We start from the raw sequence: 16,841 nt of genomic DNA, 5'->3' as shown, positions 1-16,841 counted from the left end.
CTCACATGTGCCCAACTGGATCATCTATTGTTCTTCCAGAGGCAAACTCTGGACCTGCCCCAAGGCCAGTTCCCTTATTCTTTCACAAGCTCCTGATAGTACTTTTTTTTTTTAGGATTTTATTTATTTATTTGAGAGAGAGAAAGCAAAAGGGAGAGAGAGTGGGAGAAGCAGGCTCCCCACTGAGCAAGAGCCTGATGCGGGGCTCAATCCCAGGATCGTGAGATCAAGACCCGAGCCAAAGGCAGGCACTTAACAGACTGAGCCACGAGGCGCCCTTACTTTTTTTTTTTTTTTTTAAGATTTTATTTATTTATGTGACAGAGAGACAGCCAGTGAGAGAGGGAACACAGCAGGGGAGTGGGAGAGGAAGAAGCAGTCTCCCAGCGGAGGAGCCCGATGTGGGACTCGATCCCGGAATGCCGGGATTACGCCCTGAGCCGAAGGCAGACGCTCAACGCCTGTGCCACCCAGGCGCCTCATGAGACACCCCTTCCAATAGTACTCTTAAGGTCAAGGTGTCTGTTGGGTGGAGGACCACGAGGCTAACTTGAGGTGCATTCTCCTAGTCTCTCCTCTACATGCCCAATTTTCTGCAATTCAGATATATCAATTGGCAGCAAAAGGAGAGGAAATAATCATAAACCTGGTTTAAAGTTATTATATTTTGATTGATATTTTGAATTATAAAGAGGTAATCTCCTACCAGGATACACTCAAACAATTGGCTTTAGAAGCCAAAGAAGGTTGCAGAAGCTTTTCATTCCCTGGAATATACGTATTAAAAGTATTTTGCACTCTTATTCAGCAAAATTTTTAAAAACTTCTCAATATAGAGCCTGGCAGCAGAATGCCAAGTTTTCATATATGATCTCAACTATCATTGTTATTTGAAGGCAGACAATACAAGGACATCTGTAGTTTGCTCCCTATAATAGAGGCAGAGGCCATGTAGTAAGAATAAGAGTTCAGTAAGTGACTATTTGTACTCAGATTCAGAAAATCAAAACCAAGTTCTTGATCACAGTGTAGAGTTAGTTCCCAAGAATGTGAGTCTTACATTCTGGAAATCATCTTTGTGAGAGTAATGGGATTTTATCAGGGGATTCCTGGAGATACCTGTTTAGTTGAGGATAACGAGTGCCACGTGAGAGAAGTACAATGAACGGGAAGGGAATTTAGATCACATTTCCACCAAATCCTCCCACCAAATATTTTTTTTTCTCACAATTGGCAGCAAATAAGTAGCATTTAATGAAATAAAATATAGATTTATTTTTTATTTTTATTTTTTTAAAGATTTTATTTATTTATTTGACAGAGAGAGGCAGCGAGAGAGGGAACACAAGCAGGGGGAGTGGGAGAGGGAGAAGCAGGCTACCCGCTGAGCAGGGAGCCCGATGCAGTACTCGATCCCAGAACGCTGGTATCATGACCTGAGCTGAAGGAAGACACTTAATGACTGAGCCACCCAGGTCTCCCTAGATTTATTTTTTAAATCCCATTTTCACTCCTCCCCTCACCCATCCCAGACCAATCACAGATGTCCATTTTGCTAATCCCTTCTTAAATTCTTTTTCACATAGACTCACTTTGACCAACTGTACTGAATATCAGTGCCTTTATCGGGAATAAATGTTGAAAAGAAGGCAATGTCCAAGTGGATTTCCTCAAAATCTTAAGGTAGCAAGGAAGGCCCCCCCGCCAAAACCCATAGGAATGAGTATACTTCTGGCAAACCCAAGGGATTTTTCTTTACCTCACATGTTTAGGAGGCCCAGAGCTCCCTGCAGAAGAAGAAACAGAATTAGAGGTCAAACCAATTACTGCTATACTCTAACAGCAGATAACTATAGTCCAGACTTAGCAAACTGCCTCTGTGCACACACTCCAATTTCTGACAGATAATTTTCTTTTTTCAAATTGACGATGAGCATCAATTGACTGCTTGCATTCATTTTTAAAAGATTTATTTATTTGAGAGAGAGTGTGTGTGCGTTTGTGTGTGTGTGTGCGAGCACAAGTTGGGGAGGGGCAGAGGGGGAGAATCTTCAAGCAGACTCCCCACTGAGTGTGGAGACCGACACAGGGCTCAATCCCAGGACCTGGATATCATGACCTGAACTGAAACCAAAAGTTGGCCACTTAACCGACTGAACCACCCAGGCGCCCCTGACTGCTTACATTTTTTAAAGTCTGGCTAAAGGAAGTATAATATACACATAATAAAATTCACCCTTTTCTAACAAACCCATACAGTTGTGTAACCACCACTGTGAGACCTAGAACATTTCCACCAGAGTCCTCAAAGAGGACACTCTACAAACATGACGAAGGACACGCTCTGCAACATCCCTAGAGTAAACACAACAAACAATTCTATGCAGCTTCCTATGTAGACAGAGGGCGCTACTGAAAATAAATCACATCATTTCACCCTGTTTATAATCTTCATATGGCTTCTGGTGCTCTGCATCGGCAGTTCTCACTTGGCATGTATGGACAGAATTCTGGAGGTTCATGAGTTTGGATGGCAAACGTCAGTCTATTTTTACAGACTTCTAATTGAAACTTAGAATTTCCTTCAATTAGGAGTAAAGTCAACAAACCATGACCCACACATTTTTGTCACATTACAGTTGTTACAATTATCTCAAACTATGGCTTATGCTAAGCACAATTTTGAAATTGCAGTCGTCAGACCTGCTGCGAGATCTTATTTAATGCCATTAACGAGCACTTATAGCACTATGTCACAAAGTTAGTTTTAATATTTTGATATCTGCATTTCAGTGTAGCTGGTTTTCTATTTAATCTCATGTATTTTATTTTATTCAACTAAAAACATTACTCTTTGAAGGAGTTCATGGGACTGCCAAAGGGGCCCATGGCCAAAACTTAAGAATCCCAGCTCTGGACGATGACCATAATTCCTCACAGATCTTTCCGAAGTCATACATCATTTAGTCTCTTCTTAGTCTTCAACTCGTCTCTCATCACCTCCCCCAACAACAGCTTCTCATCCTGCAAAACACACACACAAGATTGAACTACTTTCAGTTTCTTTGATGGCCTGGGCTCCCTCCGCCTTTCCTCCACTGCATCCTCTCAATTCTCTAACCCCATCCCTGCCACCTGGATAACATTCACACATCCTTCAGGTTCTAGAAAGTCTTCTGCCGCCCCCCCCCCCCCCCCCGCCACGGGCACACCTGTATGACTCAGGTCACTTCACACCTCCTCCAGATGCTCTCAATCTCCCAGGACCATTCCTACCACCTTTGTTGTAAAGGCTTATCAGCCGTCTTCCTCATTAGACTCTAAGCAAGCTCTGTAGGTACGGGGACCAAGAAGACCTTGTTCACAGTTCTAGCCCTAAAATCTAACACATTCTGCCCCCGCATAAGTATTTGTTAATGATTTAATATTTGACCACACAGAGGACAGTAATTGGTTCCTTTCTGCCTGTAAGACTAAGCTAAATTGTCTTTACAATCCTACAAATTCTAAAATTATGGAATAGTCACTAATACTACACTTGAAACTGATTAACCAAACATGCTTGCTACTGCTTCCCCTCTGCTCCACCTCACTCATAATTTCCAGACTCTGTAGAAATGCTCTGGATTAGAATGTCTGATTATTAACTCATTCTAATTTCCCATTAATTTAGATATCTTCTATGTGCCTAACATCCCAGACATCTGCCCACGCACAGAAGAACCAGGTGCTCTTTCAATTTCCCTTATCTCCACCTTTATTGAACTCATTGCCTTTACACTCCTAACCTGGGTAAAAGCCTTACACAACACTCTCTCACATTAGGCTTGAAAGTCATTCACTTAGATGCCTCATAGAGCGCTGCCGACAGGAAGAAGCCCGGAGGCTGTCTAGATAGGGTGGAGATAGGGGAGAGGTTGGAAAGGGTGTGGAGGAGTGGTGCTCTCATTAAAATCCTTCGGGGAGTTTTTCAGAATACACATGCTCTTTATTCTCCTCCCCTCAATTCCAGCTCAATAGGTCTAGAGCCAGTGTTGAGGTCTGAATGGTTGAATTCACCTGTGATTCCTCATTCCAGTACTGGTCAAGGTGTGATGCACTCATAAAAAAAAAAAAATGAAATTGTGTATCAGGGACTGCCTTTCTCAACTTGGGTTTCCCATCTGAGCCATAAGCCACAGTCAGTGATTTCCTTGACTGTTTTCTCAGTTGTCCCAAGAGAGACAGTAATTCATACACAGATGCCTCAGGGCGCTAGGCTTAATTTTTTCATGGAACCCAGGATGAGGCACGCTGTCACAGCACCAAGTCCCTCCTGTTGTGAGGAGAGATGAAAACAGACAAATAATAAATGACAAATTTAATAAGTACTATGAAGACTATATAGAGTAGCTGGAAGCAGTGGTTAGTGAAGGTCTCTGGAGAGAGATCTGATCTGAGACCTAAAGAATGAGAAGGAGCAAGTCCATGGACACAGCCAGGAACACAGCATCCTAAAATAACCGTACATACATGAGACCCCGGCCGATAAAATCTTGAATACTTGAGGAACAGAAGGAGGCCACAGGGAGGGTAACGTGGTGAGGCATGGAATGACAACATGAGTAGGAGAGAGGGGCAAGACCACATCATGTAGGACTCTATAGGAAAAGCTGAAGGCTCTGGATTTTATTCCAAGTGCTATAGGAAGGAGTGGTGTTATTATTTTTGTTCCTTCATTATCTAAGTTTTCATCTGTTTTAAGTAAATATGTAAAAAGGTTTCTATGGGAGAACTCTCCTTTCCTTCGATTTCACACTAACTTCATTAGTGTGCAACCTGAGCAGTTGCCCAGGGCCAGCACTTACAAGGACTCCATGCTTGGTTTAATGCCCTACTATTGCCTTCTTGAAATTCTTATAACTTTTGAATAAGGGGCTCCATATTTTCATTTTGCACTGGGCCCTGCAAATTATATATAGCCTGTCCTGTCCTTCCAACAGGGGAAAATAAACGTCCATTTGCATTGTGGGAATTATGTAAAGAGCACTTGCTGGGGTGTTTGTTGCAGCCACGAGGACGAGGGGACACTCTCACATGAGACTGGAAGCTGTGGTACAGTCAGATGGATTCCTTCACACACTGAAGTCCTAGGTTGGTACCTATGTCACCCTAAGGAGCTAGTATCCGTTGCTAGTGATGGCGCTGAGCCCAAAGAAACTCGGTCTGTGCCTCCCGGAATCATTCGGTAAGTCACACAGATGGCAGGCAGGACCCAAACTATCTCTCCTGGGCCTGTCAAACTCCTGAAATCATGGTGCAGTGACTAAACTATTCTCCATTACACTCCTCCCCTACTCCCTCTGGTATAATCGCCACAAAGAAGGCGGCAGGGGGCAAGAAGATCCAGGAGAAAAAGAAAAGCTCCTTTTGCATATATAGCAAAAGGACTCCTGAAGAACCAGGCGGGCCTCTACCTTCACCTTCACACCAGCTGGGGAAGGGTCAGAGCTTGAAAGACAGAAGGATCTGACCGCGTACAGATTGTAGCGATGGAGAAGAGGGAGGAAAAAGGGTGGCCTCTAGGGTAAGAAGAAAGAAGAGGTGGAAGCAAGCGGAACGGTTAAGGTTTCCACCACCTTAAGGAATTAGAAAACATTCACCTCCCTCCTTCCAAAGTTAACGGGCACACTCCCCCCCGCCCTTCTTCTTGTCCTGGGCCACTACTCTCAGACTTACGCAGCTAAAAGGGCGCTGGGCAAGAGCCCACCGTCCGGGGGTAGCGTGCACATCCCGCCTCACCGCTCGGGCCAGCGCCTGCGTATTGCTCCCTGAGTCTATTTACTTTCGCTTTTCGGTTTCCTCCCAATTCTGCTCCTTCTCGCTCCGGGGCCGTTTCCCCGAAAGCACGTGGGACGGCTCTTCCGAGCAGTCGCGTCCCTCCCGCCGCACGCCCTCCGGGCTGTTTTGGAGCCATTTCAAACCGAAGACAATCTGCACTTTCCAGTGTACAGCATCCTGGGCAGGCATGGGCTGCTGTGCAGAAAGCACTGAACTTCAACAGGTGTTCACAAGGGTGTTTGCACTATGAATTGGAATGTGCTCAGTATAGACATTTGTAGGGGGAAAAAAAGAAAAAAATCATGTAGTAACCCACCACTCAGAAACTTTAACATTGTCAAATATTTTCCCCTCCGTCTGTCTCCCCCTTTCCCATTCTGAGTGTTCCATGTATTTACATTTCTATATATTCTTACAGTAATAGAATAATGTTTTCTTTCCTGCATTTTAATTTAATTTTATACATGGATATTTTCCAATAACGAAATAGTCTTTGAAGGCATAACTTTCATATTCTAGCATATGAATATAGAAAAAGAACTAGGGAGAATTTTAGAAATCCTTTAATCCCGTTGTATTAATGGATTAGCAAATACAGCTTACCCTGATTAAGTGTAATTCCTACCATTGGATATAAGTTACCAACTTTACTACAATATTGGAAAAATATGTCTAAAATGTAGTATTGTACTGTAGATTTTTTTCCATCAGATTTGTAGCTGCCATTTTGAAACAGACCAAGGCTATTAAGACAGAACACAGAGGGAGTAACTTTTTCACGGGTTCATAAGAACACACAGCATAGTGTACTGCTGGGGATTGAGAGACGCCAAGAAAAATATTCGTGGTGGGGGCAGGGCAGTGGTCCTGCACCACCTGAGAAATTCCATTTTATAATTCAGTAGTAGGATGCTTTGCTCTCCTCCGTAAGGTCTGCGTCAGTGATCTACTGCTACAGAGCAAACCAAACTCTCCTCAAAACTCAGTGGGGATAAAACAACAAGCGTTTATCACTGCCTGTGAGTCTGCGGTAGACTGGGCAGTTCAGCTCATCTGGGTCAGGTCTCTGATCTTGCTGTCTCACAGGTCTGAGGCCTAAGCCCTGACAGCTGCACCCTTCGGTTGTGTTCTGCATGCTCTGTGCACTCTCTTATGCTGCAGCGGGCTAGGCTGACTGGCTTTGGAGGCAGGGCAGGGTTTGTGGAGGGGAGTACTGCAAGGCCCTTTGAGGCCTAGACTCAGAATGGCACAATGTCACATCTGCTGTATAATGTTGGTCAAAGCAAGTCACAAGCCAGCCCAAATTCAAGGGGCAGGAAAATAGTCCCCACCTGTTGCTGAAAGGAGCTACAGAGTCACATTGCAAAAGTGAGTAGATAAAAGGAAGGAATAATGTGGCCATTATTTTATTTTATTTTTTTTAGATTTTATTTATTTATTTGACAGAGAGAGACAGGGAGAGAGGGAACACAAGCAAGGAGAGTATAAGAGGGGGAAGCAGGCTTCCCGCCGAGCAGGGAGCCTAATGCGGGGCTCGATCCCAGGACCCCGAGATCATGACCTGAGCCAAAGGCAGACACTTAACAGACGCTTAACGCTGAGCCACCCAGGCGCCCCTAATGTGGCCATTATTAAAAACAATCTACCAGGAGATCCTAATTTCTTCTAATGGGAATTATATAACTGATATCTATCTTTTTGCCTTGGTTTTTAAGCTGCATTGTAAACTTCATATTTATATCTATAGTTATTGTATATATAATTAAATAAATACAACCGAGTGATTAGAAATCAAAGAAGGGATGAATGAAGAATAGGAATGATACTATCTTCTCCAGGACTTCTCCAGGAAAAAACTGCTTCAAATTGGAGATCTGGGATGGTTTCTAAGAATCTTTCCACTGTAACATCATGTGAATTTATGAGTGCTTTCAATTACTCATCATAAAATGTGGTTTCTAGACTCCTCACCATCCTTGACTCTCCTTTAAATAAACACCAGCTAGGGGGTGGCAAGTAGTTTCATCTTACCTGCCATTTCTTATTGATTGTTAGTGACTCACCAGATAAAGTGTTGAAAAGCATTCCCAGGCTGGGCACTGGCAGCAAAGAGCACCCTGTCATTTGTTGCCTTTAAAAAACAAACAAACAAACAAATGAACGAACAAATAACAGGTCTTTGCATTTACTGTATTAAGTTTTATCTAGTTGGTTTCAGCACAGCAACATTCTACCTTTAGATAATTGAGACTTTTGATTCTGTCATCTATGAATTAGTCAGCTATTTCGGCCGGGGCAGGGGGGGATCTCAGGGTCTTACAACACTGACCACAAACAAACAGCTCTTACTCATGGGTGTGTGGGTAGGCTGCAGTAGTTCCGCTCCGGTCGTAGGTTCAGGGGGGCTCTACACATCTCGGCACATAGGACCCAGGCTGGAGGAGCCGTGGCTGCTGGAACCTGCCATCTCCTAGTGCAGAGAAGAAGCACATGAGGACAAGTTGATCACACAGAGCATTCGAAGTCTCAGGTTGGTTATACCTGAGTGTACCTCACATGCTTCTATTCCATGTTGGGCCAAAGTAAACCAGGGCAAGGAGTGGGAAGGGAAAGGAAAAAAGGATGTCATTCACACTTACAAAATACAAATATAAATACATAAGCTTGCCCTCCTACAACTTAGAATCTTGGAGGGAATAAGGCTTGGACACTTCAAAAGCCATAATATAGGAGTCTATGGTGATTGTCAACATAAATGGAGACACTTATGTATCATATTATTTCAGAGACAAGATTAATCACCACCAGATGAGGTGTTTCCAGAAGGAGAATATAGGACTTGGGCTTAGTTATAAAAATTGGGTAAAGATTTGATAAGTCAAGGGAGTAAGGAGAAGTACTTGCCATTTAGTAAGTGCAATACTTGCCAATGGTATGAGCAAAGGGACAGAAACAGGAAAATCAAAAGCTTGGGGATGGGAGAAAAACAGAGGATAGAGTTTAGTTTGGGTAATGGGACAATGGGAGCCAAGGCTGGAAAGAAAGGTAAGGACATTCTGTGGAGGACCCAGACTAGCAGACAGAGTTTGTTTTTATCATAAATGCAATGCAAGTTGTCAAGGCTCTTGAGCAGGGACTGAGTGTATCAGTGTGGTTAAAGTTTTGGAGAAATTAATTTGGCAAATACAGTGGAGAGGAAAGGGATGGGAAGAAGGTAGTCTACCCAGTCTCTATTGCAGCATTCCAGTTCTGAAGTGATGAGAGCTACAGTAGAGTATGGTCAATGACAGTATAGCGAAGGAGGATAAAGACATAGGGAAGGAGGCATCCATAGAACTTCATAACAAGTTCTGACTCTTCCTAGAGTCAGATTTTCTCAAACATTGTCTGGGCCCTAAATGTAGGTGAGTAGGAGGGGAAAGGCATTTTATAGTGGCCTGGCATCTCTTCTTATAGAAGGCAACTACTTCGGTGCCAAGGGTCATCGCTATCACAGATCAGTACTGGCCTTGTAAGGTGAATATGTGACAAGAAGGAGTGTATAGATATGGGAAGAGAAAAACATAATAGAAACACATATAAGCATATCCATGGGAAATTATTTAGATACTTTTCCTACCAAAGCTTGCCTTATTATTCAAGGCTTGATTCAAGTTCCATCTACTTGAAGGAGCCAATTTCTCTTATGGGCATACATTCCAATAAGATCGAATCTAGGCTGGCCTCTTGGATGCTACCGGGGGGAGTGCCATTTAAGCTAAGGTTTTAGCTAAGACATAAAAGATAAGTTAGCCAGAAAAGAGGTTGGGGGAAAGAGCCTCCAAGGGGCTTTCCAAATGGAGAACTGCTGGTGACAAGGCCCTGAGTTTGGGGAAAGAGCTTGGCATATTCGAAAACAAAAATGCTGAAGTATGGAAAGGAAAGAGTGGCACAAGATAGGATTAGAGAAAGAGATAGGGGAACCAAGGCTTTGTAAGCTATATTAAGAAATTTGAATTCTGTAAGAAAAGCCATCATGGGATTTTTCAAGTTGGCAAACACATGATCTGCTTTGAAATTGAAAAAAAAAATCCCACTCAAACTGTTGTATGGAGAATGGATTAAAGGGGAATTAAAGGCAGGGTACCTGGCTGCCTTAGTTGGTAGGGCATGCAACTCTTGATCTCGGGACTGTGAGTTCAAGCCCCTTGTTGGGTGTAGAGGTTACTAAAAAAATAAGTATATTTTTAAAAAGGGGGGCAATTAAGAGCTTAAGTGAGGCAGCCATTGGGGACTCTACTGCAATAATCCAAATGAGAAAAAGTGGGGATGGTATGAGATGGAGAGAAGTTGATGAGACTTGAGGAATATTTAGCAAGAAGAATCAACAAGGCTTGAGGACCAGGTGTGGGGGTTGAGGGAGAAGGCAACATCAAAGATGACTCCTAGCTCTCTGACATATGCCAATTCTAGAAAAAAATGGCAGGTTTGAGGAGAAAGATGATGAGTTGGTTCTGAATATAACTAGTTTGCAGAACTTATCAGACCTCCAAGTGGAATGTCAAGTGAGGACCATACACGTGGGTCTGGAACGTACAAGAGAGGTGTGGGCAGGATACACAGGTGTGGACAGGACACCCATGTAGAAGCCCTTCACATCTAGAAGGAAATTGAAGCTGTGGGTGAAGTCATTGCAGGACAGCGTGCGAAATGTAGGTAAAACTGACCAACATCTGGACCCTGACAACCTTTAACGTTGAACAGTTTGGCCGTGGAGTGAGGCAGCGATGAAGAAAGAGTACCATAGAGGTAGGAAGAAACAAGTGGTGGTTGTTTCATGGACAAGGAAGAAGTATTGAGAAATGGAGGTGTCAACTGCGCTAAACGTTTCTGAGTCGTCAAGTTAGGTGAGGGCAGAAAAAAAAAAACAACGGTCCCCTGGGTTTAACAACAAGCAGGTGAGCAGCTAAACTTAGCATCGAGAATGACAACGTTCCCACCTCTGTCCTCTGCCTTGGGTTCACAGATACGGATTTCATGCAAGGTTTTCCAAGTTTGGGCCTCGTCTGCAAACACAGACTTCCTTTTAGTTGTCTAAAATGTCTAGAGGTAACCGCCAACCGGCCGGGTTGCAACACAGAGCCGGCTTCACGTCACCCCCCACGGGGCCCTACTCAAAGGCTAAGAAGAACTCTGTGGGTAGGCGGTGCAGCGGTCCCCGGCGGGGAGGCAGCGCCCCTGCGGAACAGCCTTGTTCGATTGGCCGCGCGCGGCAACCGCGCGGTGATTGGCGGAGGAGGAAGGAGGCGGGGCGCCGGGAGCTGTCTTTTCTCCCAGCTGGTACTTTCGTTTTTCCGCACAGTCTGCGGAGTGGTTCCGCGGCACCAGGGACGACGACCGTCAGACCCCAGATCCAGCAGAGGCGAACCGGGTGCGGGAACCCGGGAAAGGCAGCATCGCTGCGCCTCCGCCCACCGCTGCCCGACCCGGTGCGCAGAGTGAGTGGGCCTGAGTTTCCGGGTGCTGGGGTGGGACGCGCCAGGGCCACGCCATCGGGGCCTGGCCGCCGGACGCCGGCGAGGGCGGGCTTTGAAGGCGAGTCCGTCATCCTGGAAAGAATGCGTCCCGAATCCCCCAGTTGTCCTTCTTGGTAATGACTCGATTGCCCCTGCCAGTCGTGCTCTAGCAGTAAAGAAGTCTTGTGAAATAGAATTTTCGGCCGTAAAACACATCTGCCCCCCTACCCCCACTTTTCCTTCCTTCCCGCCCCACTTTCACCACAGTCACCTTTTCTTCTTTTCACAGAAAAGTTTTCATTTGCCTTGTGCCATCTTTGGAGAGCTGTCTAGGTTAGACGCTCACACCCTGTGCATGCAAACCCAGCAGTCTAGGCACCTCACGTGTATAACTGCTGCTTGGGTGGGATCCTTAGCCCCTCGGTGGGACACAAGGTGACAGGTCAGTAATTGCTCTTGAAAACGAATGAATGAGTGCGTAATTTTGGAATCTTAATTCTGCATCTGTGTTTAAAGTTGAAGGAGCTTAATGTCTTCCTGGAATACAAAAGTTCCGGCAAACTCCCAAATGCTATTAGTCTTTTAAAAAATTGTGACTAATACTAAAGAGTGTGTGTGTGTGTGTGTGTGTGTGTGTGTGTTTGACTGTGCTTCAAGTGTTTGTACAGGTTGGAGAGGTTATTTTTATGTGACAGAAATAAGACTCGAGCCTCCAGCACAATCTAGTATGCAGCTGCTGCTTAATGAGGATGCAGAACTCAAACTTGGTGGAGCATAATATGGTTTGCCCTTTACTTTCTAATTCAATATAAAATATACTAGATTTCAATTCAGTAAACTTACTGAGTACATGCTATGTGCGGGACACTGTGTAATATACCAAGGATTAAAAAAATAATAGAAGAAAACCTGGTCCTGGCAAGTCTGAAACTTACCTCATGCAGGGGTGAATCCTAGAGCTTTTTAAGGAACTGATGCTGTAATAGAGGGTACAGAATGCCATGAGGCACAAATCAAAGAAAGCTTAATTGTGTCTGGGTAAGTGTTAGACAGCTTTATGGAAGAAGGGGCATTTGTATCTACTTTTGAATCACGGGAGGTTTAGAGAGGCAGAAATTCGTGAGGAGGCTGTTTTCAAGCGTGAGTGGCACCTGGAGTAGAGCAGAAATGTTAGGCATAGCCAAAACACTGTAGATAATTTGGTGACTGGTTTGCTTTGTTAATGGATGAAGATAGGGTCAGGGTGCAGATCAGTAATTTTGAGCAAGACAGTGATGTGGCCATACAGCAGGAAGCTAGACCAGGAAGTAGTGGTGGAGGCAGAGAGGTAAGAGGTCTTGGGACTGTAGGAAGGATAGCATTGGAATTTGAGCCAGGTGATTGGGCGATGGTCATGTCCCTCCTTGCACTGATTACAGGTTTTGTGAGAAGATGATATGGATTCTGGATTAATAAATTCATGAATTTATTAATTGCCTGTTCCGTGCCAGATGCTGAGTGTGTGCCATTTCATCCAGTCTTAACAACCACACTGTTGATAGGGTAGTGAGCTGCCTGAGGTTCTGCATCTAGTAAGAGGTGTCGTACCCCCTCTGGCTGACGCCCTGGCCAACATATTTGCTTTTTTTTTTTTTTTAAGATTTTATTTATTTGACAGAGATAGAGACAGCCAGCGAGAGAGGGAACAGAAGCAGGGGGAGTGGGAGAGGAAGAAGCAGGCTCATAGCGGAGGAGCCTGATGTGGGGCTCGATCCCTTAACGCCGGGATCACGCCCTGAGCCGAAGGCAGACGCTTAACCGCTGTGCCACCCAGGCGCCCCAACATATTTGCTTTAGGCACATCCTTATTAAGCACCTACCAGGGTGGGGAGAGAGCCACAGATTTGGAGACTCACGTTCAGGTAAAATTAATTTGAAGTGAAAAATCAAATTCCTATAGCAGGTGTGCCAAATTTTGTGTGCCAGGTTTGTGTCCATTTCTAGGGGTTATTTGTGGTGGTAACTAGCTTTATCGTCCCACCATATCCTTCCTTTTCTTTGGAAGGAAATTCATGGAGTAGACATGACTGCATGCCTGCACCCACATACTTGACAGCAAGCATGGGTAACTTTTCCATACCCTGCTTGAAAATCCAGACCCCTTTCTCAGAGGCCTGCAAGACAAGATTCACATGTACCCGCTCTGCATATTGCCAGCTGTGCACTGGTGTAAGTCCTAAGTTATGCTGTGGTCATGGGAGGCTCTTCGTTTTCCTCGTAGATGTTAGGACTTCCTTAAATCGGTTTTGTTTTCCTTTCCTTAGAACTGCTATGCAAAAATGGACTTACAGTTATCTTTTCACAGAAAAGATATTACTTTATCTTTTGAAGTTATATTTAACAATCGTGTTTCAATTTTTAAATTATTACGAGATTTAAGGGTTTTTGTAATAGTTTTATTGTTTGTAGTGGGCCAAGAAGAAAATCTGTCTTAAAAGGTATAGGACAAAAATAATTCTTTTTGCCGTATGAATCACAAAATATAAAATACCGGTTTAAAATTCTTTGAGTTAAATTGCAAATGTACTGTATTTCTTTTTTTTTTTTTTTTTAAGATTTATTTATTTATTTTAGAAAGAATGGGCCCACAAGCAGGGGCAGGGTCAGCAGGAGAGGGAGAGAAGCTCAAGCAGACTTCCCACTGAGCTCAGAGCCCAATGTGGGGCTTGACCTCATGACCCTGAGATCATGACCTGAGCCAAAATCAAGAGTCAGACATCCAACCGACTAAGCCACCCAGGCGCCCCAAATGTACTGTATTTCTAAGAGAGCAACTTTTGGAGGGTTCTTAGGATTTGTCTGAAAGCAAATCTAATGAAATAATGTTTTCCATTTTTTATTTGGTAAAAGTACAGATTCATTTCAAAGTCATATTATGTGCCCGGCACTGTGTTCTGGAGATAGAGCAGTGAACAGCCCGCCCACCCTCCAAATTTTTCCCTTCATGTGGGGAAAACAGACTGTAATCAAAGTAAAAAAGAAAATCTATGGTGGGTTAGATGGTGATAAGTGCTATGGAGAAAAACACATCAGGGCAGAGGGATAGTGTTTTATGGAGTAAGAAGTGATGTCCAAAAAGGCTTCCCTGATATGTTGACATTTGAGCAAAAGGCCTGAAGATAGATATCTGGGGAAGAAAAACATATTAATCCCCAAACCTAAATAAAAACCCAGGGTTCGGAATATAAACAGCATTTAAATAATACATTTCAGAGACAAATTATGTTTTGGAGTAAGTAAGATATTTAAAAGAAGCACAGTGCTGGATATGCCTTCTTTGGAGCTGTGGTCTTCCCTTCCTGACCTAGGTTGTGTGCTGTGTTTCCTTATAGGATGTCCCAGTGGTATGAGCTTCAACAGCTTGACTCCAAATTCCTGGAGCAGGTTCACCAGCTCTATGACGACAGTTTTCCCATGGAAATCAGACAGTACCTGGCACAGTGGCTAGAAAAACAAGACTGGTAAGGGAAGCTTACTTGAAGATTTTCTATGCTTTTAAAGTGATAAGTGACTTGGAGCCGCATTGGCTAAGAGATGAATCTCATCGTAGCCTTTTGGATTATCTGTTGCAGAAAAATGTGTTGGTTTGAACAATGGCATGTGTCTCTCTGCACAGCTAACCATGTTAGTCATTAAGTACTTTTATGTAGTTTCGTCCGTCTGATTATGGTATGTACCTCTAAATGCTTTGGACAGGTTAGATAATGCTGACACCAATTGTTTTCCACATTAAGATCCAGGTTATAGAAAGAAGTAAGTTAAAGGAAATAATGATAGCCGAATTATGGTAAAACATTGATTAGAAATAGGAAGAAGGTTCAGAAGAACGATTACCCAACATTTGCAGCAACATGGACGGGACTGGAGGAGATTATGCTGAGTGAAATAAGTCAAGCAGAGGAAGACAATTATTGTATGGTTTCACTCATTTATGGAACATAAAAAATAGCAGGAAGATCGGTAGAAGAAGGAAGGGAAGAACGAAGGGAAGGTAAACAGAAGGGAGAGTGAACCACGAGAGACTATGGACTCTGGGAAACAAACTGAGGGCTTCAGAGGGGAGGGGGGTGGGCGATTGGGACAGGCCGGTGATGGGTATTAAGGAGGGCACATAATTACATGGTGCAGTGGGTGTTATACGCAAATAATGAATCATGGAACACTACATCAAAAACTAAGGATATACTGTATGGTGACGAACATAACATAGTAAAAAATTATTAAAAAAAAGAAATAGGAAGAAGGTAATAAAAGTAGGAGGATATCTCTGAAAACTGATATGTATTCTATTTTAAAATTTACTATTTGCTGATTGCAAAAATTTTAAATGACATACAAAGTAAAGGCCCCTATTGGTTTTTTTCCCCTCCAGAGATAATTACCATTAACAGTTTCGTGCACAATCTGAGTTCTGGGATTTTTCATGCTAATTGTATGGAATAGAAATAGTGTACAAACTGCTGTTGAAAGCAACATCAGTCTTAAAAGAAGGAAAAAAAACCTAAGAGCATGCTTGAAATTTGGTTTCTTAAATAGTTTTCACTAGGAAAGCAATGTTTATTTTGTCTGTTTAAAGTACTATCTAAAATGAAATGTATACATTTAAATCTCCCAGGGAGCATGCTGCTAATGACGTTTCATTTGCCACCATCCGTTTTCATGACCTCCTGTCACAGCTGGATGATCAGTATAGTCGCTTTTCTTTGGAGAATAATTTTTTGTTGCAGCATAACATAAGGAAAAGCAAACGAAATCTTCAGGTATGACCTGGTTTTTGCACTTTAGTCAAAATATTCCCAAGCCTATATAGGAGTTTTTTTCATTGAACAAATACTATTGAGTTGCGCATGCATTCTTTGGTATTTTTAAAAGTTTCAGAGACAGAGAATAACCTCCTTTGTATTGCTGATATTTTATAGCATGAGCAAAGTAAAATATCAGTTTATTTTGCAAACACATAAGGAATTTTCAGGTTTAAGTGTATCACCTGTTAGGTGTCAGTAATTCTGAGAAAAATGCGATGCTGTCACCTTGTTTCACTAAAAATTGTCGAAATTGAAACCCAAGGGAAAGGGTTACATCTTAAAAGCAGTGAGCTGTAGTAACAGATAGAAGCTCAAAGGAACTGTAGTGGTGAGTCCAGTCTAAGCCCTTGGTATACAGATGAAGAAGAAGTCCGGAAAGGTTTGGTGTCCCCTAGGCCTGATACAGTCGGTGAATTGGAACTAGGCTCCACCTTTCCTTGCTTTTGGACGAGTTGCCCCCACATGGAAGAGAAAGTCAAAGGGAGTCCCAGATAGGAGACTGGGCTACAGAGTTGTAGGAGTTTTTCAAAAGTACCCCTGGCATCCCTTCAGCCTAGCTACCATATTTACTTCTGTAGTAACAGAACTTTTCTGTCTCAGTGGAGATAGAGCGATCATTTTCTTGTTTCATACAACACAACCAGACTGTTCAACTTAACGTAGTTAGAAGCTTTTTCGTCCT

At 43.3% G+C, this 16,841-nt stretch overlaps 1 protein-coding gene and 1 long non-coding RNA gene across 10 annotated transcripts in view; one reads left to right on the top strand and one right to left on the bottom strand.

The window, feature by feature from the left end:
- Positions 1-2,109: 2,109 nt before the first annotated feature.
- On the bottom strand, positions 2,110-10,937 carry LOC105237061. Of its 4 annotated transcripts, XR_004623534.1 has the most exons (6): positions 10,800-10,937; positions 8,170-8,290; positions 7,884-7,951; positions 5,825-6,064; positions 4,060-4,315; positions 2,110-3,024 (listed from the first exon to the last, which is right to left on the bottom strand). It is a non-coding gene; the product is annotated as an uncharacterized LOC105237061 (long non-coding RNA). The 4 variants fall into 4 exon arrangements; XR_002142411.2 differs by lacking the exon at positions 4,060-4,315; XR_004623536.1 differs by lacking the exon at positions 4,060-4,315 and having other exon boundaries at positions 5,825-6,015.
- Positions 10,938-11,142: 205 nt separating this feature from the next.
- Positions 11,143-16,841, top strand: part of STAT1 (signal transducer and activator of transcription 1) — a 47,064-nt gene continuing 41,365 nt past the window's right edge. For 3 of the 6 annotated variants that reach the window (XR_004623531.1, XR_004623532.1, XM_002918002.4), the window contains exons 1-3: positions 11,143-11,297; positions 14,687-14,815; positions 15,970-16,114. Coding sequence is in view for 4 of the 6 variants with exons in the window: in XM_002918002.4 (XP_002918048.2) it covers positions 14,688-14,815; positions 15,970-16,114 (273 nt within the window). In the remaining 2 variants the exon portion in view is untranslated. Of the gene's footprint in view, positions 11,298-11,604; positions 11,758-14,686; positions 14,816-15,969; positions 16,115-16,841 lie in introns of all 6 variants that reach the window. The other 3 variants (XM_034654870.1, XM_011223379.3, XM_019798317.2) reach the window with 3 other exon arrangements.

The sequence above is a fragment of the Ailuropoda melanoleuca genome, chromosome 2, assembly GCF_002007445.2.
Source record: "Ailuropoda melanoleuca isolate Jingjing chromosome 2, ASM200744v2, whole genome shotgun sequence".
NCBI lineage: Eukaryota > Metazoa > Chordata > Mammalia > Carnivora > Ursidae > Ailuropoda > Ailuropoda melanoleuca.
This window is presented reverse-complemented; position numbering and strand designations above follow the sequence as displayed.